Consider the following 27,705-nt stretch of genomic DNA (forward strand, 5'->3'; position numbering starts at 1 on the left):
TCTGAGAAAAAAATGACATTTTATTTGAATCTGCAGAATCATAAGTACAATTTGAAGTGCTGTAACAGGGCAACAGGAGATGATATCAGGTCCTTAAATCTGAGTATGTATCCAGAGCGTTGAATACACGTGTATGTCAATATGCATATGGTATCTTTATTTTTTCTTATTTAAAAAATAACAAAATTATATCAAAAACAAAACAATTTAAAGATGGAATGCACAAAAACTGGTCCGAACGCTAAACCTGCAATGTGGATTATATGATTTCACGCTGCGAAGTCTACTGTATATCACCAGTATCGTAGAAGCGGGGGAATGATTCATCAGAAGCGCGGGATGCCCACGACGAAGGCTGAAGGAAAGAGGGAACTTGCGGGCGGGAGGCTGGACAGGATAGAAAAGACAGAAACTGAACAGAAGTGTGTGGCGGGGGGAGGTTGAGGGAGGGGGATGGGGGGGGGGGTTATGATATGACGTTACAGTTCGGTGGTGATGCCAGAGCAGAGGAGGAGCGGTATTTGGCGCAAAAGAGGTTAAAACTCCCGACTAATATCCAGGTCAGACAAACAACTTGCCCTGCCTCGCACCATCACACGCTTAAGACTCGACTTCACGAATCCATCCCGAGCCACGCTTCTCACGACGGCCGGCTGTCTTGGGCCATTTTTGTCCCCCCCCCACTCCCCCTCTCCCACTTCATCGAGACCACCAGCTGACAAAAAATAAAATAAAAAAAATCAATAACCCCTTTTTGAGATAAAAATAAAATAAAATAAGAGAGTCTGGATTAGAAAGCAATCCGCAGAGGAACGGAGCCTACTAGTGCGAGGAGCTTTGTTATTAAATTAAATCTGAGCAAAAAAAAAAATACCTACTCATCAAAAGCCAGGAACAACAATCATTTCACTCAAAAGCCGAAGCACAGATTCTTCAATTCACCCCAAGAGAAACACACAACCGTGAGCTCTAAAACAGCTTTCCGATCCAGCGTCTGTTTCGCAAATAAACTTGATCCTGTTGTCGAGCAGCGAGTTAATGCAAACTGCAGGCAAATGTACTGCACAGTGTGTTCATTCATTTTGTTTTTGGCAACCTATAATCCAGTTTGAGGTGTTTTTGTTTTTTTTCTTTTCTTCCTAGATCATTTTCATCAGCACTGTCACGATTCATCACATTAGAAAGTGTCAAAGTTTTTATGAATGTCTCGACACCAACCGACAACTTGCACCAAAACTGTACTTTTTTTTTTGTTTGTTTTCTTCTTTTTTTTATACCCTTCCTCATGAGTCAACTTTTAAAATCACATCAACTTTCCCCACATTCACAAAAAAATATGCACCACTTTTTTTTTTTTCTGCAGGCAAGCCACTTCCGAGAGCACCATGACCTGTAAAAACATTTTCCCTAACTTACCTTTATGATACATATACAATTGTACAATGTCGTCTAGCTACATAGTGAGAGCCTTGTTTAGTTTTTAATAAAGCTGAAAAGTTTTAGCCCCCCTCCCACGCCGCCCGCCCCACCTTAAAAACGCACCGCCTCCATCGCTCGTATCCGTGAGTCACAGTGCATCACAGGAGAATGAAACAGCAAGAAAAAGGGGAGGAGAGGGGTGTGTGTGTGTGTGTGTGTGTGTGTGTGTGTGTGTGTGTGTGTGTGTGTGTGTGTGTGTGTGTGTGTGTGTGTGTGTGTCAGGGGGCCAGAGACAGAATCAGAAACAGGCTTTTAACAGCAAGCTGATTTTGCTGGTTTATTTATCTCATACACTGATGTTATTATTTTTTTTTTTTAGGGGGAGTGAGGGGTGGTGTAGGGAGGAGGGCTGCGTGGGGTCGGGGGGGAGGGGGGAGGAGATGAGCATCTTATAATAACGAGGAAAGGAAAAAGGAAGGACAGCATGAGAAAAATGACGACATCAACCACAGCCAAGGATTCAACAATTTCTCTCATTAAAAATGGAAAAAAACGACTGGAATGTTTTCGCACAAAAACGCACACAAAAACAAAAAAAGATTCACAATACAGAGTTGTGCTTGGCTTTCTCTTTTGCAATGTCTTTTGTTTGATGGTGATTTTGTAGCAAAGGGGAAGAACTTGGCCTTTTTTTTTTTTTTTTTCTTCTTCTTTTCTCTTTTTTTTTTAAATTTTTTTTTTTTAAATCTCCTTTTTTCCAAATATTTTCACCTTCATTCACCATATTTTTGTGATTTTCTCGGGACTGAAGGCATTCAGGCTGCAAAAAAACACAGGAATACGGGGTGTGTGTGTGTGTGTGTGTGTGTGTGTGTGTGTGTGTCCGATACATCCACACCGGCTGAGGTGGTGTAAATTCAGTGTGGCTGCAAGAGATAAAGACTGATAATGTCCCCTAACTTGATCCCTGATCCCTCCTGTACCTAAGACGCCCGACGACAGGAGGTTGCTCCTCAGTTAGGCTACGATTCCAGTTTCACAACGATAACCGCGACGCAAGTGCCGAACACGAGGGGCGGTGGGGGGTGGGGCGAGGGGGGTGGGGTGGGGTGGGGGGGGAACGACGGGCGAGACGCGCGTGTCCGTCTGTGAGCACGTTCAGAAAACCTCCCCGTTAAGACTGATTGATGCAACGGCGGCAGAATTTAAGAGGTTTTAAAGGAATGTACACAAGTCCAAAAAAATATTCAAGCTTACTTCTGATAGACTGAGATTCTACACTGCGTTTCCAGTCGGGCCGAGATCAAAGCTGCAAAGTTAAATAAAATAATAAAATAAAATTAAAAAAAAAAAAAAAAAAAATCCAAAACTCACTCAACCACACTCCAAACGTTTCAAACACAGAAATGATGTCTGCAGCGCTGACGGGACTCGTGGGGCGTTTTGTTTTGTTTTGTTTTGTTTCAACTCTTTTTTTTTTTTTTCTCCTCCCCCCCTCTTTATTTTTGCGCGACGTTGGGATTGTTACGTGAAAGGATGGAGCTGCGTGCGACGCGGCGTGAGACCCCTGACATGCGGCGACCGACTGCGGGTTTATCTTTTAAGACTCTCGGCTTCCACTCGGGACGGCACCGAGAGTGGAGCCCGGATGGGCGGGGGGGGGTGTGTGTGTGTGTGTGTGTGTGTGTGGGAGGGTGGGGGGAAGTACGACAACGACACAAAAGAGGATGAAGACGATCCAAAACGGAGACGGGACATCAGCAAGGACGGACGGGACGGAGAAGCAGGCAGACGGACAGACAGAGAGAGAGAGAGAGAGAGAGAGAGAGAGAGGACCGACAGATAGATAGGAGGTGTCTGTGGTTGGGGCGAGCGGTGAGAGCTGAGCAGGGATGCAGAAGGCGGTAGGGGGCGGGGGGGGGGGGGAAGAAGGAGGTGGGGGAGAGAAGGAGGGCGGCGGAGGGGGGGGGGGTGTGGCCTTCAGGGTCTCACAGGACAGATTAGGGAACAAGAGTAAAAATTAAGAGAAAGTGGCGTTAAGATGAGATGGCACTGGGCTTTTCCTTTCCTTCCTTCTTTCCCTCCCTTTCTTCTCCTCTTCTTCCTCCTCCTCCTCCTCCTCCTCCTCCTCCTCCTCTTATTCTCTCCCTCTCGCTCAGATGGCCTCCACGTAGTTGGCGGGCAGCATGCCCTGCTGGCCGGTGCGCTCCACGCGGCCGTACATCCAGCCCTCGTCGATCTGCTGCACGTCTACGATCACGTCTCCGTCCATGAAGGACACCTCGTCCTCGTCCGCGGCGGAGTAGTCGTACACGGCCCTGAATCGCTTCTGTCGACGCACAAGAACAGAAAAAAAAGGAGTTCAGAGTAGTCACGGCTTGTTTAAGACACGTCTGCCTTTAAATAGACGAACTATTTCTGCAGCCGTTGTTTAAGGTCCCTAAAAAGTGACACGCTTCAAACAGGGCTGGAACTAACGGACGTTTTTCATGTCAATTCATCCGGAGATTACTTTCTCGATAAATGAATAAATAAAAATAAAAATAAAACAATTATGAAGTTACAGCCGACATCCTCAAATGTCAGGTTTTGACTTTTTTTTTTTTTTTTTTTACATTTGACTGAAAGAAAAATAAACTGAACATTTGAGTTTCTACTCATAAAAACAGATTTCTAAAAGTAAACATGTTTTTTTTAAATTTTTTTTTTATTCTTTCTGATTCTTCTGCTTCTTTTTCAGGGTTTTGGAATCGTTAAATAAGATTGTGGTGCCAGGACATCGGGAGGGACATCAAAAAGGGGGGGGGGGGGGACATCAGGAGGACTCACCCCGGCGCTGGGAGGCGGGGCAGCGGCCGCCGGACGCACCGGTTCAGGAGCAGGATCGTAGTGGAAGTTTTGAGAGGCTGCGGGCGGCTGGAAAGCTCCTGAACGGAAAGAGCGGGACAAAACGAAGGAGTCGTGAGAACACGTCGGGCCGAGCTTCGCGGGTCTGCATTCTTGTGTTTTGCGACACGTGCGACAAAACAACAACCCACAAAGTCATCCAACTTTATGTCATCACTGTTGTTCATATTTAATACTACGAAAGTATCCGGTTCGGTGCGAGTTCGAGGAAAAAAAAATAAAACATCTTTCGGCTTACGAAGGAAGAAGGAAAAAAAAAGAAAAAAAAAAAAACCTCAATCTAATTTCACAATTATAAAAATCACACGATGCCGCCGCGACTGGGAAATACAATCATTTCTGCAGCTATTTATAAACGGACTGGATTGAATGCAGTGGAGGAGGGCGGTGGACAAGTTAAAACCAGGTTCCCCGAGAGGTGGGACGAGCAAACATGCAGCCTGGTGAGTTCATACAGCCCGGGGCAGGAAGGGAGCCAAGCACAGACAAGTCCAGAGGCTTAAAGAAGAATCTACATACTTCTGTACTTTTCTGGAGAAAAACCTGTAACGCCCAACATATTTATATCAACGTATTTAGAAATGTTTAAAGTTCAACCACATCATACAAAATAGGTTGTTTTTTTTTTCTTCTGCTTTTCGGTGCTATCAGATTTCGGGTGTTTCTTGGGAGCTGTCAGGTGGAGCTTTCCGTAAACTCTTCCCCCGTCACTTTCTGTTCCGCAAAAACATTTTTTTTTTACCGGCACTGCTTCTCGTCTGCTGTTGAAGATAACAGCTGACCGAGCGGTGTGTGTGTGTGTGTGTAAACACTGCAAGTTTGCCGGGCAGCGAGCGGAGTACCTGGGCTGGGGATGCTCGGCAGATGCGGCGGGACCTCCCCTCCCAGCTTCTTCTTCTCGAAGTCCTCGTGGTACTTAATCTGCGACGGACGAACACAAACAGAGACGTGAGAGCTTCACAACTTGCACGTGTAGTTTTTTTTTCTTTCTCTTTTCAGGAAGCTGTCACTTGCGTGCAGTTCTTTTTATATCCACCAGGGGTCTCCCGCCCGCTCTCCGCCACCCTTTTGTGTTTGTGGTTGATAGGTGGGGCGCTTTTACTTGCAGCGAAAGGGCCGAGGAAGCGAGGCTGACACTGAGAGGAAATGACATCTCGGCAGCCGGAAGTAGTGTGAGCTCGGAGTTGCATAGCAACCCCTCGTTGACACATCAGGAAGAACAGGTGAAGCGAGAAAAAGGAAGAAAAAAAAAGAAAAGAAAAGAAGATGAAGGAAAAAAAAAAAAAAAAAAAGAACAAAGTCAAAAGCTTGAACACTCAAGAGTGAGAATGAGGCAGCTAGATTTAGCAGGAAACACTGAGAGGAACAGGAGGAAGGAGGGTCACATGACTAAGCACACCATATAATCATTTCAAGTACTACAGTTTCAAGTGTGACTGAACATTTTCCCGCCGAAAAGCGTTTTTAAGTCAAACGTTGAGGAATAAATGAAAAAAGAAAAAAGAAAAAAAAAAAAAAAAGAAGAAGCTGAAACTCTCAGATGGACTCTTATTAAATCTGCAGCTTCTCCAGCCGGCGTGACTAAGGCGGCCTTCGGGGTTACACGGCACGAAACACGGGCCAGGCCGCTGAAACTGAAACCGAGCGGCTGCACTAAATAACCAGGCTGATAACGGACTTGACTCGCACAGCGCCGCGGTTCATGATTTACAAGAACCCCATCCGCCCCACCCCCGGAGGGGAGGAGGGGGGGGGGGGGCTCAAAGAGCCCCACTGTGCCGGCGGCGCTGGTGACGAGTGTGTTCGCGGATTGGATGGGATGACGGGAGTGTTTGTGCAGAGGACAGCGAGGCGAGCGACTGAGGGAACACAGTGGCTATTCTCAAGTGCAATATGCTAAGTGAGAGTGTGTGAGGGAGATTATATGGGTTTGTTTTGAAGTGGCAGGTTGAACAGATGGTGTGTGTGTGTGTGTGTGTGTGTGTGTGTGTGTGTGTGTATTTATGTGCTGCTGCGGGGCTAAAACGCTCCCCGATAGTTGTCAATCTTTTGCTGCTTGACGGGGGAAGACGAAGAAGGTGACAGGAAGTGTGGAAGAAAAAAAAAAGAAAAAAAAAAAGAGAAGAAGCTTTACAGGCCGGGTTTTTTTTTTTTTTTTTTTTGGGGTCCGGGGAAGAAGAAAGAAAACAAAAAGAAAGATCAGCGTACATCTGGAGCGCTCCACGTCATGATTGGCTGTGAATGATGCACCGATTGCAAGCAGATGTCTTGTTTATCAGTTGTGACTAAAAAAAATAAAATAAAACACTTCAGGATGCTTCTCGAATCCCGTAGTGCACTTGTTATCTCAATGTGGCCTGTGTGTGTGTGTGTGTGTGTGTGTGTGTGTGTGTGTGTGTGTGTGCGCGCCCATAACTACATGTAATACGTGTGCTTCTCCCGCCGCCCTTCACGTTTCCTCGATCTCAAGACACGCCAGATCTTCCATCACACGAAAGCACATGAAGGAACCGAAGAGCTTTCTTACACCGAAACGAGCTCTCGATGTTTCAGATATTTACACATAAGCGGGCGGGTTTTGAAACTCACATTGCTGATTTGGTCCTGCGTTTTCTTCATTCTTTGCAGCTCCGGCGTGTCGGCGACCACGCTGAAACCTTTCCCTTTATTCTTCTCGAAGTCCTCCCTGTAGTGAACCTGCGCGGCAGACAACAACAGACGGTTTCAAAATGCAGTCGTCAACGAGGAAAATATCCAACCAAAAACGCGGAGCGGGCGATTTCGTTGTGGAGGCTCTTTTTTGCCCGTTTGAAACGAAGTGAAAATGACTTTAATTTCAAGAAATAATCTAACGAGCTCTTGTCCTTGGTTTCGGCAAAACCAGCCGGTCGTGAGTTTTAATGAACAAAGCTTTGGCTTAATAAAATACTTTCACAGCGGGAGAGGGGGGGGGGGGGGGGGGAAGAAGTGTTTTATTACAGCTCGACATCATTCGATGAACGCGAAAACACTGAAACGTCAAACTCTCGTGAAACCAACGGTCTGCTAATAACGGAAGACATCCATAAAATTTGAGCTCCAATTCAATTAAATTTAAAACGTGCCACTATAATTGTTTTATTACAATTTCACTGTGTTTGTTTGGTTGGTTCTATTTCTCACTATCGAGGACGAGCTTGGCGGCGATATAACAAACGTGGTTGTGATCTTTTTTTTTTTTTTTCTGTGCGTGCAAACCTCAGATGCTTAAATAAGCAATATTTTCATATGCATTCAGGGTGTGCGTGTGTGTGTAAGCAAAGTGAAGTTGGCCCGACACAAATTGCTTCTGTCTTTTGTGGTGACATTCACTTCCTGTTTGCCTGGGAGTGAAGGCATTAACACACAGGACGTGGTGCCGACCATATATGGTCAAAATGAGAGGTAGCGCATGTCGAACGGAGACTGTGAGCGTGTGTGAGTGTGTGTGTGTGTGTGTGTGTTTTTCCAGTCTTGATCCGTAGGGCAGAGGAGGAAGTGTCCAGCCCATTCGACGTCAGATGAGTATCAGAAAATTACAAGAAGAAGTCTCGCCGCTCTCGAGAAGTCCACCCGCTCGATCCGCGTGACGCCGCGTCGCGAAGCGGAAACAGGAAGACAGGAAGACAGGAAGACAGGAAGACAGGTGTTCTGTTCTGGTTCATCTCGAGAGCCGAAGACACTTTGAAAATCGACCTCTCCTCGCGCCGAAACCCCCCCCCCCCCCCCGCCTACATGGCAGACTGCACCGGTTTCCTGCAGAGTCAGTCCATTACCAGGAAGCAGAGCTGCATCCCTGCATCCTCCCCCACACACACCCTCCCTCCCCTCCCTCAGACCGCCACATAACGTCTGACGCCGCTCGACACCCTTCACGACACCCTTCCCTCGCGAAGTGACGTGACGTCGACTGCGATTCACGGCCGATGTGTAAACTGCGGAAATCTGCCGTCACCTCTTGGCGTGACGTCCACTGAGAAAAAAACCCCCAGAGCTGATCCTCATCACTCGTGAAGAAGATTAACGTGGTCTCGACCCGTCTTCGTCCTTTGTCCTCGCTCCGTTTCGCTCAGTGAACATATGACCCCCCCCTCCCCCCCATTTTTATTTTTTAATTTCTCAAGCCTATCTTTGTCTCTTTTTTTGGAGGGGTGGTGGAGGGTGAGAGGGGGAGAGGGTGGGGGGAGGGGGAGGGGGTCCATGCAACAGCTTCCTCTCCTCCAATCACACCTCTGCTTTCCTTCCCCACCCACAATCCTTTTTTCTCTCTCTGCGCTCCTTTTCCATTCATTCATTCATATTTTACTGCTTCACCAGCAGCAGACAGTCTTCCCATAGAGCCGGAGCTTTTCCTCATTATAATCTTCCTCCCTACTTCTATTTGCATTCCTCTAGCTTCCCTTCCTCTGGGGATTTCACTTTTATCTCTTCCTCTTTCACCCAGCACTCCTCCCTCCTTTCTGTGTTGGTGCCTTCCTGTCTCTTCCCCCTTTTCCCTTTTTCTTTTTTTTCCTCCTCGCTCATGTGCGCCTCATTGCTCCCGATCTCCTCCTCCCCCGATACGTCCTTCCGCCCGGTTTCTTTATTTCTCTCTTTCTCCGTCTCGTTTTCCGTCTCGTTTCCTCTCGCAAAGTCTCGTAATGAGGTGTGACAAACTTCTACCCTGCTGCCGTAGCAATAGGGTTCCCATGGCGAGGAGGAGCGGCGGCGGCGGCGGCGGCGAGGTCAGATGACCGCAGTTCTCTATTAACACCTTGAAGTAAAACCGTTTAGTTTCAGCTAAAGTCCAGGCCCTTCCTTTCATTTACAGCCCCCGCAAAGGTCAACTCGGGATGTTTACTACTTCTAGGTTGGACTATGATACGACGGACAAAACGCTGATGTCCTGGTAGGAGTTGGGTTCAAGATGGCAGCAGCCAGGCCAGCCGGACCCGCTGCACGTAAACATAACTCATTTCTAAAAACGTCAGTATTCATGCGTAAATAGTGCAGCCCCCCTCCCGCCCCCCCCCGACTTATCCACGTGACCTTTCGCACCTCTAAAGCCTCCCCCCCCCCCCCCCCGTTGTTTGCTCGGGTCAGCGGACCAGCAGCTTTCAGCGCTCCCCAGACTCAGACTGGCTCTTAGGGCCGACTGCGCTTCATCACTGTGCAGCTTCAACTCTCATTTTTATCACCAATACTAAAATCTTAATTCAAAACATTTAGATTTTTCTCTAGCAGATCCAGATTAGGCCCCATTGAGGTTTAATTAATTTTTTATTTTTTTTTGGAGGGGCTTTATGCAGCGCTTGTGTATTCCTGTGTGTTGTTCTGGCTTGTTGCTGCTTTCAATTTATTCCCGTCTTTAACTGCTTCAACGTTTCAAGTCTTTGTTTGATGTTGCGCAACAAATTTGGGCAACTCTTGTTAAAACGTGCAACAGAAATAAAATCGACTTGACTTTTCGTTGAGGCAGTTCAGTCGACCGGCAGCGCAAACGGCCTCTTCGAGTTTGATTATTTTTTCATACATTTTTTTTTTTTTAACAAAAGCACATTTGGAGATGCGTTTGCCGGGAGAGGACCACGTTTACTAGAAACTGTGCGTTCTTGTTGAAGGGAATTGTTGTTTTTTTTGCTACGTGAATCATTTCAGACGAATCCACTTGCGCAAAAAGTTGTTTACGGTGTGCGAAATCATAATTTTCTGTCCACTGTGTCATAAAGACCCATATTAATCTGATTCTTATGGCCGGTGACTATCACGCGCCATTAATATAATGACTGTCACTTGGTGTGTGTGTGTGTGTGTGTGTGTGTGTAGTTGAGTGTTTGTGGGGGTCTGTTTGGATGTACAATCCGTGTAGAAAAACACCATCTGTCCCTCCATCCCTCAGTTACCCACCACCCCCACAACCCCCCTCCCCATATGACCACCATCCCCACCCTTACACACACACACACACACAGGTCTCATCCGTAGTGTTTGACAGTGACATTCGGATAAGACGATGTTCGTTCTTTTGCTAAGCCCCGCCCCCTCTCCGCATTACACTCCCTCCTCTTCTTGTCTAATTTTCTGCAGTTGCTTTAAGGGTTCACTTTCATTGAAAAAGTTCCCAGTATGTTCAGGAAAATAGCCGGGAGGGGAAGTGAAACCGCACACGACAACAGCCTTTGCAACCACACGTAACATCATTTTACACCCAGCCTAGCTGCGATTTGTCCTCTGGTATTTAACGACAGGCGGCCGAAGGGGAAACACATCGTTACCGATGAGCGCAAATCTTCCCACTATCAGAGCTTTATTTAGGCAATAACGCATGACCCAGTTCAGACGGATATTTTGGTCATTGAGGTTTTTTTTTTTTTTTTTTGGACATCTCAGAGTATATTTGGGTCTTTGTAATTTGAGCTCATGCAGGAAGCGTCGTAGTAGTGTTCTCTGGGGTTACAAATCAGACCGAGACAGGGGACATACAGGAGAAACAGAGATTAGGTGCAACGGTACGAGTTTATAACCGTGTGATAACCTTCCCAGAAAATAATCACTTTACACTGCATTTTCACAATTATAATCATCATCGGGTACTTTGATCCAAAGAACTTTTTAAACAATCGAAGAAGACATTAAAAAAAAAAAAACAATCGTTGAAAATGAAAGTGTGTTAACGTGGCAGTCTTTTGAATCCAGCTGTCTCTAATGATTATATTCATTATGAATTAATCTGATTCATTTCTCCATTAATTAATTCATTCTTTGGTTTGTAAAGAAAAAGGAAAAAGAAAAAAAAAAAAAAATGCCCTCACGTAACGGATTATCGAAATAGTCATACGTCAGCTGAGGCCAGACCGGTCCCACCTGGCATTAAACCCACCCGCACGGACCGGTCCACCGAGGCAGGAAAGATGTATAATAATAACAATAATATAATAATAATTTTCAGTCTCACTTCTCCCCGTCTCGTTGTATTTGTTTTTCTCCAATGTGCGCGTGGTGTCGAGTCTGAAATGAGCTTCTTAAAACGGCGGTAACAAGCAAAACCGCACATGACGCGATAACCGGAAACGCCGCTGCAGCCCGAGCGGACGTAAATTGGGAGAGATCAACTTTGGCGGGTGCCGCTGCGATAATGTACGGCAACAAATAACGCCGGATAAAAGTCCATCGGCGGAGAACAAGGCAACAGTGGCGTCACGGCGTTCCCGCATCAACGCGAGACTGTGAGAAAAGCACTAAATTTATAGGGCAATAAACCAGCTTTTCACCATAATAAAAAAAAAAGAAGAAGAAAAAAGGCATATAAATAACTCTCTCTCAGATTAACACACCGCAGCAGTGTAAAAACAAGAAGGCTCTTCCAGAAGGGAAATGTCATGTAATTAAACTATATTCTTTACATTGTGTTCAACATGGAAACGGCTACACGGACAGGAATAGATTCAAACAACATGGTCAAGCTTAGTTTTCAGACTGAGTTTAGACACACAAGCTCACTGCGATGTGTAAATGCGTTTATATGTCGTTTTCACGCAATAGATGCTGCAATGCCCTTTTGTGTAACTTTTTTTTTTTTTTTTTTAAACAGCAGAGGAAAGATAATATAATTCATTGCAAAAGACATTGAAGCAGGGCCCTATTTGAGTACTTTAAAAATAAAAGTGGAATATAAGTGTGAGGATTACAGTTTTTAGGAAATTATATTTTTGACAAAAGTCTTTTGTCGCTATGATATTTTATTTGACCCACTATCGCATGGCCGTGGCTCTCCCGAGCCTCAAGTCTCCTACTTGTCTGTTGTGAATCGATTTCATGCTTCTCGGGTCCGCCTTGAAGCTGATGGATATTCAAACAGAATTAGACCGACTGCGTTATCTGAAAGTTGGCTGAGCGAAGTATTTACTCCCAGATTGATTTTTCGGGTTAACTACAGCGAGGCTTTTCAAATTAAGCGCAACTTTTATTTTAAAACATTTTTTTTTAATGGCTTTGTTTTTTTGGGAAAAATGCCAAGGTGGGAAAGTGTGTGTTTCACACCAGATGGAGTTTGGTGTAACAATTAATACTTTGGGTATTCACTGGCAGGAAACGTTACCTGGCTCTGCATCTTGCTCTGCTGTTTGAGACGGAGATTCTCTGGAGTGTCAGCCACACAGGTGAAGTTTGTCTTGGGGTAGTGTCTGTGAAACAAACACAGAACAGCAGAAATTGTAAATGCACAGTAAAAACACACACAGACACACACACACACACAAGCAGCTTCCACTCAAGACTCTCACTGTGATGCTCAAGCCAAGACTCTAAGAGGAAAAAACAAACAACAAAAAAACAGCATAACTCAAGCAGTGTGCAGTCTGTGGCCCCACTGTGGGGGCATTTGTTATTCAAGGTGGTCCTGAGGTGGAGTTTGGAGCCCCTGTAGACAAAAGGCATGTCAGTACAACATACAATGCTCTGCTGGTGAGAGCCAAGGTAGTTTGAAAAAGAGGAAGTGCAGGCAGGGACTGTGTGTGTGTGTGTGTTGGGGTGGGGGTTGGGGGTTGGGGGGTGAGGAGAGCCTGAAGGTTGCAGAGTTTTGGAGGCGAGCCATAGCAGGTGTTGAAAAAAAAAAAAAGAAGCTTGCAAACACACACACACACATTAATGGCCACGGTCCTGTTGGACTAACAGGACGGGGACCGGCACACAACACACACAGCAACAGGGTCAAAGAGACAGTGGGTGAGTGTGGATGATGTCATGGGCAGCCGCCTTCAGCAGAGCGTGAAGGCGAGTCTTTTTTTTTTTTTTTTTCTGAATGGATTCTGGGAATTCTCTCGACAGCCTCGGCTCCGTAACCGGCCGACCTCCTACCTCTCGGGAGAAAACGCTCTGTCTGAAACAAATATAACAGATATAAATATACCCGAGGAAGGAATATATACACATATACACACATACACACACAAACACACACACATGCAGCATCAGTCCACGAGCCGTTCATCACAGGCTCACTTATTGATCGCCTAAACTGCGATCAGTGGTTAGTTAGTGTGTGCGTGTGTGTGTGTGTGTGTGTGTGCGCGTGAGGCATAAGTCAGTGGTTTTATACACTGGAGGCTTCTGTGCACGAGTAGCCTTCAGGTCCACAAATAATGGTGCCTGCCAGTTCAGCGTGGTCCTGGAGGCCTGCAGAAAACACATGGCACGAGCCCAGCAGCGGAGCAAGAGCCCCTCACAGCTTTATCTGAAGGGCCGATATGGACTGCAGTTCCCAGCATGCCTCAGGGCACCGGGTGACCTCAAAAATCTCTAACCGCGATCCCTGCCTCTGGGTAACCCATTTAGGCAATATGTTTACCGTTTCCGCGGGCAACACGGTAAACAAACGAAACTAGCATTCATCCCGGTGTGATTAAAGGATGTAAACGATTCAGCGGAGGACTGCGGTTGACGGATTGTATGTAACGTAGTCTTAAAAGAAAATAAAAGATACACGAGCTACTTTAGAAGAAGACCCCGAGGATCATTTTAAAGTGGAACTGGAAAATGAGTGTAGTTGAAGTTGACATTTCAAGCTGCGCATTAAAAAACAAAACAAAAAAAACCACTTGATCTTTTTCTGCAACCGTGTACAATACTGCATTTTACAGCTGCTGGTAACATCTGTCTGCAATATTCAGACGTAGCGGAGGCTGCTAATCAAATGACGCAAATGAAAGTACTCTTTCATTGTTTGCGAGACATACATCGGCCTCTCATTTGTCCATCATCATTTACGAGCGACATAACTATCCGTTCCATTTCAAAAAGAAAGGAGGCAACGTAGGGCTTTTTTTTGTTGTTGCAGGCCTTATGTTCTCCATTATGTTTTAATTTCCACTCATCAATAACATCGCCGAGTCTCATCCTCAGAGAATTACTTTTGAGAATCCGTTCTTTCGTAGCGGTGAGGCGACTCGATCGCGTCAGGCAATGTTTTGAAGAATATAGCTACGTCTGACAAATGTGCACCTGTTTGGGAAAAAAAAATAAAAAAATCCCCAAATAAGTTTTTTTTTAAAAAAAGGGAGGGGAAGAAAAATTCCAAATGGGTTTGATTTAGCACATTTCCCTGATCACAGCTGGCAAACTAATAATATCTGTTCATCTTTCTCTGGAACTGGGAGGGTTCGGTTTTGTGCTGAAACACACTTCCTCTTCGCAGAGCTTCACTAACATCCCCTCGCTTGTCTGAAGCGGCGCGTGTGTGTGCGTGTGCGTGTGCGTGTGCGTCTGGAGCACGCATGATCACAGTCAGCATCCCGTGTTATGCGGCGCCCTTCGAAGCCTCTCTCAGCACTTAAGGGGTCAGCACACAGCCAAACAAACACGCGGATAAAAGCTCGGTGACTCGGCGAGATCTTGTAACGTGTGTGTGTGTGTGTGTGTGTGTGGGTGGGTTGTGTGTTTGTTTTATTTTTCGTGCCCGTTTGAGGCTACGAGTGAGTCACAGGAACACTCGTCTATCTGTCAGGTTGTATAACAGGGTAATAAGTCGCAGACGGGGAGAGGGGGTGACACATGCACAAACGCTTCACAGGGAGTGATCAAAAATTGAGAGAGGAGGAGGAGGTATGACTGTGGGGGGGGAGAGGGGAGGAGAGGGGGGTGCACACATGTGTAATCACACACACGAGCTGCCTACTGTGCAGGAGGAGAGGCCATGTTTGCATAGTGGAACCGGGAGATGTTGTGGCCAGCTTGACCCTGTGAGACCTGGAAAGGTTGTAATGCATCATTCAGCGGGAACATTTCATCTGCATGTACGTCCTCCAACTCAACAAGCTGAATGGCAGCCAGCTTTGAAGTCTCATCAAACACACACACACACACACACACACACACACACACACACACACACACACACACACACACACACACACACACACACACACACACACACACACACACACACACACACACAGACGCACACAAGGATGGCAGAAGAAAAAAAAGACTGCTGGGGAACACCGGCCATATATCTGCTGTAAATGAATGGCAGAGTCCATAGCACACTGAACGTGATACCAAAGTGCATTTGATATTTCACCTACTTGAATTCTCCATTCGTCGGCTTCCAATTAAGCTTGAGTGGCAAATGAAGTCGAATTTAATCCTGACTGGTCGTTTTTATTTATTTATTTATTCATTCATTAACAAAAATACCAACAAATTACCTCAAACCACGATTCAAGAAGCGGCTGCACGGAAGGAAGCCGGCGAGGCGTCGTAAGCGGTGACACTAAATCAAGACATTCGTGGCAAGTTTTAATAACAGCAGATTCATGTCCAAATTAATATCCGACCATCAGTCATTAAGGATGCGTCCCACAAAAAAAAAAAAAAAAAAATCGGTTCCCATAGTCTCTAGAGGGAATGAAGAATTTTTCTGTCTACTTATCTGCCCTCTTAAATCTCCCATAATGGGAATCTCAGGGAAGAGGTGGGCGGGAACGCAGTGAAAACAAACAAAGCCTCTATCAATTACTCAGGACAAATATAGAGGAGTAATGATAAAGCAGGCAGAGAAATAATAACAGAGAACTTAGCCGGCACTTCTTCTCCCTAAGCGGGGGGCTCTTCCCCTGACGATGTTTACTCTAACGGGGATTGTTCTAAACAAACGGTAAGAGGCATAATAAACAGCCTCTGAAGGGCACTTGCTGCCTTTGCGGAGGAAACGTTTGGGAGGCGGGAAAGAGAAAAGAAGAAGAAGAAGAAAAATCTGTAGTGAATGAAGGTGGCGTGAAAATAACACCCGCCGTACGTCGGTTAACGCCTCAGCCTGAATGTGAAAGACTTGAACGTAGTCAGAAAAGGGGTGTTAATAAATAGCATTTCAAATGACCATATCATCGTGTTATATAAGCTTAGAATTAGACCAAGAAATGGCTGTTTTAACTTATAGTTCCTAACTAGACCTCTGCTGGGTCCGAGGTCCCGAACTAACAGGTGTAAGTCAGTCAAAAAGAAAACCGTAACACAGGTGTGGAAGTTTACCTGGTGAATTTATGGCCACCAAAATAAGTGCACCGACTATGTAAGTTTGATCCCGACACACTGACAAACACGGAGCCACAGATATTGTAAACAGCACAGGTAAAAAATTTTTTTTTTTTTAAAAATGATGACATAGCTTGATTCCATTTTAGTCACCTCAGATTCAGGTTCTTGGTTTTATGTGTGTGTGTGTGTGTGTGTGTGTGTGTGTGTGTGTGTGTGTGTTTAAAAAAAAAAAAAAAAAAAAAAAAAAGGCGCCATAATAAGTGCAGATCATTTACCAGCTGTGCTTTCCCAACATGTCTGCGGTGACAAAAGCCTTTTCCATGATTTTGCAAGCTTTCACGTGACGACAGATGCACACGATCATCTGTAACCTGGACGACCTCCACAAACACATTTCTTTAACTTACAGTTTAAGCATTTACAGCATAGTTTTTAAGCTTATCAACTCAAGCAGTTAGTCATTTTTTTATTTTGCTTTCTCGGGTTAAATTTCAGCCCCTTCATGGAATTAGAAATGATTCACCCTGTGAATTTTTTTTTTTTTTTTATAAAGTGTGACTCACCCTCATGAATATAGAGAGCCAGGAAGTGATCGGAGGCAAATGAAGGAAAGCTACTAGGTTTACTGATGACGTTAAAAACTGCTCACCATATGCTGAAAACACCTGTACTGTCCGATGGGCAGCATGTTTATTTTTGGAAATAAATATCAGACGACAAAAAAATATTCAGCAGCCAATTTTTGTACGAGTACAGCGAGACAAAAATTCGCTTTTCTTTCTTGCTGATTCAATTTGAAAGTCCCGCTACTAGCAGCGAAAAATATATGCTCGATCCAGAGACATATGGACATTAAAAGACTACTTACTTGAAAATGTTCCTTTAATGAACAACCGCCTTTTACAATTTTTGAATGAAAAAAAAAGAAAAAAAAAGAAGAAGCTAAAAATCTCTGATTCCAGCAAATATGGAAATTTTCTGTTTCCTTTAGTCCTACATGATAATAATAATTATTATTTTTGTTGTTGTTGTTGTGGTGGAGTGTTGTTCAGGACAAAACAAAACACTTGAGGCTGCACTTGCGGCTTTCAACATTTTGGACCAAACAACTTATCAATTAATTGAGAAAATAATTGCTACATGTCTCAATTGTGAAAATAAAGATTAGTTGCGGGGCCGATGTGTGTTATAGAACTTTCCCCTGGTATTTACCATGAAGGAAGACAAAATCTTGTTGATAACAGCTGAGCGCAAGCTGGCATATTAACATGGAGCTCCCCGTTGATGTCGAAAATGACAACGCTAGCACGACGTCTCGGTTTATTCCTCTGAAAATAATAATAATAAAAAAAAAAAAATAAAAAAAAAAAAAAGACAGTTCATCAAAAAGCGCTCGTCGTGAAGCGAAACCTTCTCTCTGCTTTCCCCCTCCCGGAAACACGCGCTCACGCTCGCGCAGTCAAGACGAGGACAGAAAAGAAAAGAAAAAACCATCACAAGCAATCAGAGAGGGAGATTCCACGGATTCCCGATGAGCCTTTAGTGTGCCAGTATGTGCTGAATCGTGAGCGGACATGCTCGTTGTCAGAGTGAGCGCCTCTGTCACTGTAGAGGAACTTCAGGAATTTCCTTTGTTGATTACCCCCCCCCCCCCCCTCCCCACACCACCACCACACCCCTACCACACCGAGTTGGAGAAGGGAGGGAGGGAGGCACTTTCCCACACAGCATTTTAGGGCCTTTTCTCTCAGGAGGGGGGCCGGGGGGTGGGGGGGGGGGGGGGCTGGAATAGTCACAGATAAACAGCAGAGGAGGAAGAGAGGGGCCGTAGTTGGGTTGCAACACACACACACACACACACACACACACACACACACACACACACACACACACACACACACACACACAGAGCGAGTCCTATTTCAGGCCGCGGACAGATTTGACACCGCTGTCTGTCTTCGGGGCGGAGGCCGAAGCCATTCGAGGGTAAAACACCCGACATGCTCACCGACATAAACAACACGACGACTTAAGGGAACAATACTTACGCGTTGCAGTATGGTCTCTTCTCGAAGCCTTTGTAATTCTTCATGTTTAGAGTCATTTTGCAGACCTCGCAGCTGAAGCATCCTTTATGCCAATACTGTCGGAAAACACAGAGGGACATCGCACGTTAAAGGAGGAGAGACGTGGGGACATTTTGTTTTACTTCACCGGCCCCCAAAAGGAGAGCCACCGACCAAACACACACACACACACACACAAAAACACACACACACACACACACACACACACACACATGCTAAACATGCAGTTAATTGAATGAGTGAGTCCAGAACTACTTTCTATTCCCTTGAAGTTTCACAGGGGCAGGATCTGGACGCAGAAACAAAAGAAGGACTGTGTGAAATCATAGCGGAGCAATGCAAATTGTGTTTGCCGACACTAAAACGTTGCAAAGACAACAACTTCCGCTCGGCGAGCACATTGTACGGGTTGCTATTCAGATGGAGATTCGGGCCGGGCCGCGGTGGCGCGAGCGACAAAAAGAAGAGCTGTAAAAGTTTTGTGGCCGACCAGCTCGTATCTTTCGGGCTTCGTCGTCGTGATCTCACGCTCGTGAAATTTTCACACCTTTTGCCCGTCAAGACCACGAGCTCGGACGGTGAGCGCGAACATGTTTTTTTGTTTTTTTGTGTTTCTATGACGACAGAGGCGCTGCTAGAGGCGGCCGCCGGTCTGAAGGCGACCCCTTCGACTCTGTGGGGGCCTCCTGTTCGTCTCTGCGTGTTTTCCGCTGCTCCTCTGTCTTTCTCCCCGAGAGGTCGTGTCTCTATCTCCCTCTCACCACCCTTTTTCTTCCTCCCACCCACCCACTCGTCCTCGCCTCGCCTCGCCTCTCCACTCTCCCGGCACTGGGCTGATCTGCGGCCTGAGGGTTCAAAGAGGGATCGAGGGAGGCGAGGATTGGAGAAAAAAAAAAAAAAACTGAAAAGGAGGGAGGAAACATGAAAGTGAAGGAGTTGGGGGAGGGAGGGGGAAAGGAAGGAGGGGTGGGCAAGAGACAGGAAGAAGAAGAAGAAAAAAAAAAAAAAAAGTGAAGCAATGATCTGGCTGCTTCTGCTATCATCAAGGGGAAGGGAGGGAGGAGAGAAGCAAAGACACATACAGAGAGGAAGAAAGAATGGGAGGAATAGAAAGAGTCCTTAGTAACATGGCCTCGGGGAGCTATGCCATCCCTCTCTCAAGTCTTTCACCCACTCTTTAGGATTTTCTACACCAATTGCCCACACACTAAACATTAATCTGGCAAACAAACAGCACATTTAAAAAAAAGAAGAGATGGTTCAAAAACTGAGGGCAAAAAAAAAAAAAAGCAGAAACACAAAAGTAGATCACTTTTTTGTTTTTAAATGTTTATCTCATAAACAGATGGACAATGCAAATCTGGTCACGCACAATCTTCTCGGGATAAGAGGCGGGATTTTTGTTTTTTTCCACCCCGACGGTTTGATAATGTAGCATGTGTTACTGCTCTGATACACAGCCGGCAATAAATCACCCTCGTGTTGAGGTTTCGCTGTCTGCGCTATGTATGGAAACACGACCGAACACATCGAACAATGAAAGCAGCTCTCCCCGGACGCCGTCGGGCCGGTTTCTTTGAGAACGGCCCAGTCTGGACGAAGCGGACCACCCGGAGCGGTGCGCGCCAACAACGGGCGAGTGTATGCACCCGTCTGACATGGGGCGTTTTGTAGCTCGCGGGGCGAAGCAGATATTGTCGGTTCTGTTTCGGCCGGAGCTGTGAGCCGCAGCCAAACACGCCGGGCCCAGAGCCTTGGAAAACGCAGACTCCTTGTCCCGCTACAACCCCGGCCGGGTCCTGAGGGGGGAGTCGCAGATGGACACGTCGTGTTACTCTTTCCTCTCTGTTGTTCTGGCCAGAATTTCGCGACGGGGCAAAATCCCCTCCCCGAACACAACGGCATACTGCGGGCCGGACTTCACTTCCTCCGGCTTCAGCTGATCTGCAGCTGCTGCGGTCGCCATCCTGCTTCATCTGCTTACAATGGAGAGGATCGGCATTCTGTTCTCTGGCACATTTCACCTTCTCATTTCCCCAAATCTATGGTGAGCACAAACCAGGAATAAACTGTAATCTGAATAGAGAAGTGCCGATGCAAATGAAGAGGCAGGTGTGCGTGTGCGCGAGCTGAGCGAGGAGGACTTTGATACTCCTGTTGTTTCCAAGAGTAAATATTGACCTTGGATCTGTTATACAGGAAAATACCTGCTGAAACTCTGTTTAGCAAACTGCTCTCAGGCCTCGCCCAACCTGCTGACCCACATTCCACCAGAACAACCCTCACCGACCCCCCCCACCACCACCACCACCACCACCTTCACACAGATAACAGGACACTCTCAGGTGACGGGTGACTGGCCAACGTTGTTCTAACTGCCTCCTGAAATGAACAAATCACGCGGAAAGATAGAAAACACAGGTGCTTCAGGTGGCCACATTTGCAGCATTATGTGAATATTAAAACTTAAATACATCACTGACACAACTTAAAAAAAAAAAAAAAAGGACCACCTGGCGCACTTTTAAGTTTTTATTCGGCGATGCATTTAACCGCTGCGGGCGTCTTCTCTAACCTCTATAATATGGTTGAACTCGCGCCTTTTATGCGCGGCAATGGTTGCAGTTTGCCACGGACAAAATTAAATGTGAGCAGGGAGGTGAAATATAATCAAAAGTGGTCACGTTTGAGATGTATTCTAATGAGCGGTGTGAACGGTCACTGATCTCTGCTGAACCCAGAACGTTCAGAATATAAACTAACCGGTGTGAATATATTAGATGCGAGACTTGCAGTATATTAGGTCAAAGACAGTAGACGCCAGTCGGGGGGAGTAGGGAGGAGGGGCAGAAAAGCAAAAGGGGGGGTCGAGACACCATCCCGAATGCGTGTTAGAGAGGCCGTCCGGCCGTTAACCCTGTCCAGCTTCAGGAAACCCTTGCTCGAGGGGTGCCAAGGCAGGATCTGGCAGTCAGCTGGAAAATGAGGACACTGCAGAGATGGAGCCCTAGAAATAAAACACCCATGAAAAAAAAAACAAAAAAACAGCTCTGTCTCCCTGCATCAGCGCAGCTCAAGGGCACATGTGTATGCGCGCCTGTATGCGAGTGTGTGTGTTAACAGTGCGTCGGTACACGCGTGTAGTACTGTATGTAGGTTACATGTCTGAGTGCATGATGTATGTGTGTCAAGCGTGGATCCAAAGGCTCCAGTCAAGAGCAGAAATGCTCAGTCAGCCTCACACAGTTCCCTCTTGGTGAGAACCAAATGCTAAATGGGCCTGGACCAAAAAAAATAAAAAATAAATTTAAAAAAAAAAGAGTCCTGCAGCTATATGGGAGGGCAACACAACTTCAGACACCATGCATGCATGCACACACACACCACACACACCACACAAAGGGACGGTTAGTGGAGGTCTGACCAGAATCATGCTCTCACACACCAACTACTTGCTGATAGGAGACAATTAAGTGTCTGGCGTAAAAGCCTTAAAATGCTGTGGTCCTGTTGTGTCAACCACTTCCTTCGTTCGCATTAAACAGGGCAGATTACTAGCTTCCTTTGGTGCAATTGCCATAGCAACGCCTTCGCCAAACCATGGTGGTCATTTTTATTTTTAAAAGAAATATTGGTTGGGTACCTACCGCGAGGCCGGTACTGTAGAGCAGAGCAATTTACAAGGTCTCGGCCGGTGTTAATTAATACCGTAATTAATTGACAATTTCTGATAATATCATGCTATTTTTTTTTTTTTTTAGACGAGTTTAATAATATCTCCACGATCTATAACCCACGGTAAATGGATTTTCCCAGTCCAGTCCGCTGGCAATCACCACATGAGGCATTAAGAGGAATTTAGCACCTTATAACACTTGACAAGACATCTTGTGGGACCTTGATGAAATGTTTCATAACTCCTGGTTAAATCAGCAGCAATTAACTTCAGTTTGAAACAACTTTTGTTTTTAGGCTTTTAGGGGCCCGAGTGGGCAGTACGGTTTAAAATATGCCGGGATGGCTCTTTGATTTCAGTAGTGGCTAAATAAAACCAGAACACACACACACACACACACACTTATAAAGAGTGGGCCACTACAGCAGCTCTGCGAGTGTGAGGGATTATTCTTGCATAAGATAGTACACGCCTCAGGACAAAGTGCCCACATCTGGCTGGTGCTAATAAAGGAAACTAATGCGTGCTGGTTAATTACTAGCCTACCTGATGCCATTCATTCTCATCCACGCCCAGGGCTTTGTTCAGACAGTGATCTGAAGCGACACGGTATGCTAGAGTAACTCCTCGAACTCGCTCCACACCGATGTGCACTTAGCAGAACACACAAATCGCTAACAAAATAAAAAAGATGACCGAAACAGGCGAAATGTCAAAACACTTCTGCTTTGTCATAAATCATGCGCATTAAAAAAAAACAGTTCTGAGAGAGTAAAAACTGTCTTTTTGTTTTCCTTTCTGTTTGTTGTATCTTTAAGGCAGCGCAATAACGAGAGTCCAACTTGGGTTTTTATTTTGCGTGTGTGGCGTAACAAATAAAGCTGATTCCTTTTTTTTTCTTCTTCTTCTAATGAAACGCACCAAAGAGACGTACCTGCCGAGTCAACAGCTCAGGTGATTAAGACCTGTAATGTGTACTGTGACTCATCGAAGCGAGACGACCGGTTGGCGGCTGCGTAGATTGTTTCCCTCTTATGGCATTTGGACAGCATGAATCAGCTCTTGAAATAAGCCGTCTAAATATAGGCAAAAGGCGGCGGACTCGTTTCTCTAAAACGAAGTGGGGAAAAAGAACATTCACGCAAGACAATCGGCGAGCAAATGTAGAGAAATTGTCACCGGTTAAATTTGAACCCCCGACACAAACACAGAAAACGTTTTAATGACTTCTAAATAAAAAAAAATTAAAAAAAAGAGCAATATTCACTTTTACGTATAACTGCGTGTTGGCAAAGGGTCCATGACATAAGCTCTTTTATACAGTACAGACTGTATATAGCTGCATGACTTAAACATGGTCTGACCTTTAACCCCCTCCCTCCCCCCAGCAATTTCCTGGGATTGAGAAACGGCAGCACAATTGAAGCTCACATCGAAACTAGAAATCCTACGTAGCGGCTAAATAACCGAGCTGCCGAACTGTCGCGGTAACGATCGGAAATGGACGCCGGTCGGTTCCAGCTGTGGGCGCAAGGACTGCAAAATGCGACAAGATACGCCAGATAGTGTGGAAAAAAAAAAATAATAAAAGAAAAACGATTATTGCGCACACTTTTGTTAATACCAGCTCTGCGCGGGAACATTTGAGATCCTGTAGATCAACTAGTGCCGCCATTTTAATTCCCGTCGCCTGGCGTAAATCAAGTTTACATATAGCTCGTAAATACGTAGTCGCATCCTTCCCGCAGTCGATTATTCTGCGAGTGCAGCATTAGGAAACAGAAGCGAGATAGCAGAATCCTTGAAACACACAGCACTATTTATCGTCTGTCTGCCTCTGTAAAAGCTTTCCGTGACACGCTGATTTAAAGCAAACAACCTCCCGGCTGGCTTCGGTCCATGTGTATTTCTTTTTTGGCTTTTCTTCTTCCAACTAAGGGGCTGCTTTTTGTTCAGAGCGAGGCTGCGACTTTACCTATTACTGTTAGTGCCACGCGGGAGATAACCTGGTTGCAAAGAACAAAAAAAAAAGAAAAAAAAAGAAAGAAGAAGAAGAAGCTGTGGCTGACATAAAGAAAAGAAAATATCTTTTCCAATCAAAAATGTTTTGACGTTGCTGACATATTCAGAAGCCAAAAACCACAAACTTAAGAGCCAAAAGCAATGTTTGTTTATCATAGTTACTTTAAAATAACATGAAAATACAAGCTGTCAGGACACGCTTTCTCACATTATTTACAGACGTTTGAAATATTACATAAATGCACGGTGAAATAGCCGCTGATTTACAACCCTCAAAACCGGGGTTACTCTTCTTCATAATCTACAATATAATGACACGTATGTCACAGATAAACGTTAATAAATCTCTTCAAAAGGATGGAGGGGGACTCTTTACCTGCAGGTCGGGACAGGTCCTGCAATTCAGTCGTACAGACAGTAAGCAACAGTAACTGCACAGACACTCCAGCAGAGACGAGTGTTTCAGTGATGAGATGAGCTTTAACGCTTGAAGCACCCTACACAAACTCTCCATTCATCTCCAAAACACACGCGTCCCGCTGAAGCACTGAAAATGAATATTCAAGTTGAAAGTGACAGACAGAAATCATTTTTTTTTACTCCTCCTGACGTTGCACGTTAAGTCAGGTTTGTATGGAGACGCAGCCCCGAAGACATCACAGTTAATAGTTTCACTGGCTGCGGTTCAAACAGCTGCCCTCGACTCAAGCTACAAGGAGCTGATAGATACGAGCTCGACGCTGGTAGACAAACACGCATCTCATAACTACTTATTACCAGAGAGCGTGTTTTTTTTTGTGTTTTTTTTTATGTAGTGAGGTAGGGGAAGTCAAATGAGAAGGCAAAAAAAAAAAAAAAAAAAAAACGTCACAAACAAGAGCCTCGACCAAAACTCACTTCCTGTCTTTATGTGTGCTGGGCTGCCCGCTTCTTCTCCTGGGCCCAGCCCTGCTTTACTGGAATGCAGCTGAGAGACAAACAAGTCTCTGTGCTTACAGCCTCTCCAAAGACGACATATAACAGAAGGAGACTGTCAGGTAAAAAGAAAAAGAAGAAGAAGAAGAAGAAGAAAAAAAAAAAGAGGTATTTGTCGGTGCTGGCTGAGAATACCGATGCGGCAGTCGGCAGAGCACCTCAGATCCCCCCCCCCCCCCCCCTGCTTTTTACCTGAGCTAGCCTCGCACATGGAAGAAGAAAAAAAGAAAACGAAGCCTCGGCTGCTTAAAAGAAACAAGAATGGCAGTGTGTGTGTGTGTGTGTGTGTGTGTGTGTGTGTGTGTGTGTGTGTGTGTGTGTGTGTGTGTGTGTGTGTGTGTGCGCGCCACGGAGGAGGAAAAGGGGAGGTTGTTTTGGACGTGTCTGACGGGGTGAGCGGTGATGCGTAATGGCAGCGAAGACAAGACGTGCGAGGCTATCCATCCTGTGCTTGTTTCGGAGCGGGGAGACGGGCACAGCAGGCCTCTGACAGAGCACGTTTTTTTATTTTTTTATTTTTTTATGGGAGCGTCTGTCTGCTGGAATGCACTCTGCTTCGGGCCAGATTCCAGAGCGCGTTCAGAGGCTCGTACTTGTGGCAAAATTTCGATTCTCATCAATACCAGGGCAACGTGCTATAACATTGACCCGGCAATAAGATGTCTGCTGCGACTCGGGGCGGGGGGGGGAGGTTAGGGGAAGGGAGGGGAGAGGATGTGCGTTGTATGTTTGTGCCCAATGTGAAGAAGAGACGCAAATCAAATTCCAGTTCAGAGCACTTTGGGGGGGGGGGGAAACAACATTAGTCACAACCATTGCAGCGGAGCAGTAATGCATCCAGTCAAGGCGCTGATGTTACTTTAGATAAAGTGCTTTGTGCGCCCTTTCTTCACCTTCCTCGTCTGTCACCCCTCCGACAGATAAGCAACGTCTCAACAGGGATTGATTTTCCAACAGCCGTTCAAACCTCCATTAGACAAATTATCTACTTGCCTCAAAGCCACACTTTGGTAAAACGTACAAACACACACATATATATATATATATTTATGGTTATGGCTGTTCACACACACCAAGCAAACAGACCCCACCCAGATTAAAGTACATCGGTGTTGCACATGTGCTTTGATTTCATTGCACACATCCAGTCTTGACTTGATTGCAGCATTTTTTGTTGTTGTTGTTGTTGTTTTCCAGTAAAATACAATATTGGAACAACATTTTTGATCAACTTCAACCACCTTAAAAAAAAAGAAAACCTAAACGAGGAAGCAGGAACAAAGTGTGCAGTACCAACGTTTAACTCCAGTTGTTTGCTCCCGTGTGAATTGTTGACCTCGACAGATTCACTCTGGGTAAATTTGATGAGATTACCACCTTGGTAAGAGATTAGGTGGCTGCTTTGACAGGACGGGGGAGGGAGGGGGGGGGGGGACAAAAAAAACAAACAAACAAACAAACGAGGCAGCTCCATTAATCATTATCATCATCCCTGACTTGGATTAGCCAGTGAATTAAACACAGACCTGCCCGATTCACTCCACGCTGTCTCGAAACAGCAATGGACGCTGAACCCCCCCCCCCCCACCACCACCTCCACCTCCACCTTCAAGGGAGGGTGGAGGAGGGTGGAGGGGGGCACTATCCCGTATCGCATTAGTATTCATAAGGGACCACAGAGGAACACGTTTCCCAGAAAGCGCCGGCTCTCGTTATCAACCGGTTGTCTTTCAAGGCGAGCGGTGCCTGCCAGGCCCCGACCAGGCTCGGCTACCGGAGGCTCCGCGAAGCCGCTGGTTTTTACGGGGATAAATCAGCAGCACACACAACCACCCCTCCTCCTCCACCACCACCACCACCACCTCCTCCACCTCCCTCCTCGAGCCGTCGTCTTAATATTAAAATACAAATTCCGGTGTCTTCCCTCCGTCCTCCCTCCCCTCGTTAAAAATGATGAAGCACAATTTGGTGCCATTATTCGCCCTTCCAGACGTTAGCTAGCCGTTAGCATACCTGTCCTGTTTGGGGTGTTCCGATTCATTCACAAAAAAAAAAAAAAATGGTGCGGGAGGGGGGGAAAGGTGTAGTTTCTTCCTTTTTCTTTTTTTTTTTTTTTTTAAAAGGAGAGCAGAAAACACCCCTTTCGCTGCGGTATAAAAGGGAGGCAAAAAAAAAAAAAAAAAAGGGGAAAGCTTTTCAAAAGAAGAGCAGGACGAGGGGTTTTTTTTTTGGGGGGGGGAGAAGAGGGAGAAGAAGAGGGGGGTTTGGTGTGGGAGGCGATGGTCTTACCTTGTCCAGACAATTCACTTTTTCCGTGGGGTAAACGACTAGATTACATCTGCCACACAACGGATTCATGTTGGGAGCTTTCTTTCTAGCTCGGTTAGCACGGAAACCGCCGACGATCCTGGGTTTTTTTTTTTTTTTTTTTTTTTTTTTGTTGCTGCGCGCGGCCGACTGTTTACTTTACCCAAAAAAAAAAAAAAAAAAAAAAAAAAAAAAAAAACGAGCTCCGGCGGACGGTTATGATCGGTGGCGAGACCGACGCTAATCTTAGTTGTATGTACCCAAAATCCAGGAGGCTGTTGT

At 45.7% G+C, this 27,705-nt stretch overlaps 1 protein-coding gene across 1 annotated transcript; it reads right to left on the bottom strand.

Annotated features, from left to right (window-relative positions):
- lasp1 (LIM and SH3 protein 1) lies at positions 1 to 27,566 on the bottom strand. The gene is made up of 7 exons (XM_069148577.1): positions 27,406 to 27,566; positions 18,405 to 18,499; positions 12,422 to 12,506; positions 6,916 to 7,023; positions 5,169 to 5,247; positions 4,249 to 4,346; positions 1 to 3,748 (listed from the first exon to the last, which is right to left on the bottom strand). Exons 1-7 carry the CDS (start codon positions 27,472 to 27,474, stop codon positions 3,575 to 3,577), a joined length of 708 nt encoding a protein of 235 aa, XP_069004678.1. The 5' UTR covers positions 27,475 to 27,566; the 3' UTR covers positions 1 to 3,574.
- Positions 27,567 to 27,705: the final 139 nt, after the last annotated feature.

This window comes from Embiotoca jacksoni, unplaced genomic scaffold, assembly GCF_022577435.1.
Source record: "Embiotoca jacksoni isolate LCO1_2020_lvr unplaced genomic scaffold, fEmbJac1.0.p SCAF_15, whole genome shotgun sequence".
In the NCBI taxonomy this organism is placed as follows: Eukaryota; Metazoa; Chordata; class Actinopteri; family Embiotocidae; genus Embiotoca; species Embiotoca jacksoni.

Excerpts from the sequence above, each read along its gene's own strand:
- lasp1 (XM_069148577.1), bottom strand. The coding sequence starts at position 27,474 with ATGAATCCGTTGTGTGGCAGATGTAATCTAGTCGTTTACCCCACGGAA. Across the intron at positions 7,024-12,421 it reads AGAGCAAGATGCAGAGCCAG|GTTCACTACAGGGAGGACTT; the intron begins GTAACGTTTCCT and ends TCTGCCGCGCAG. Across the intron at positions 3,749-4,248 it reads CCCCGCCTCCCAGCGCCGGG|AAGCGATTCAGGGCCGTGTA; the intron begins GTGAGTCCTCCT and ends GTGCGTCGACAG.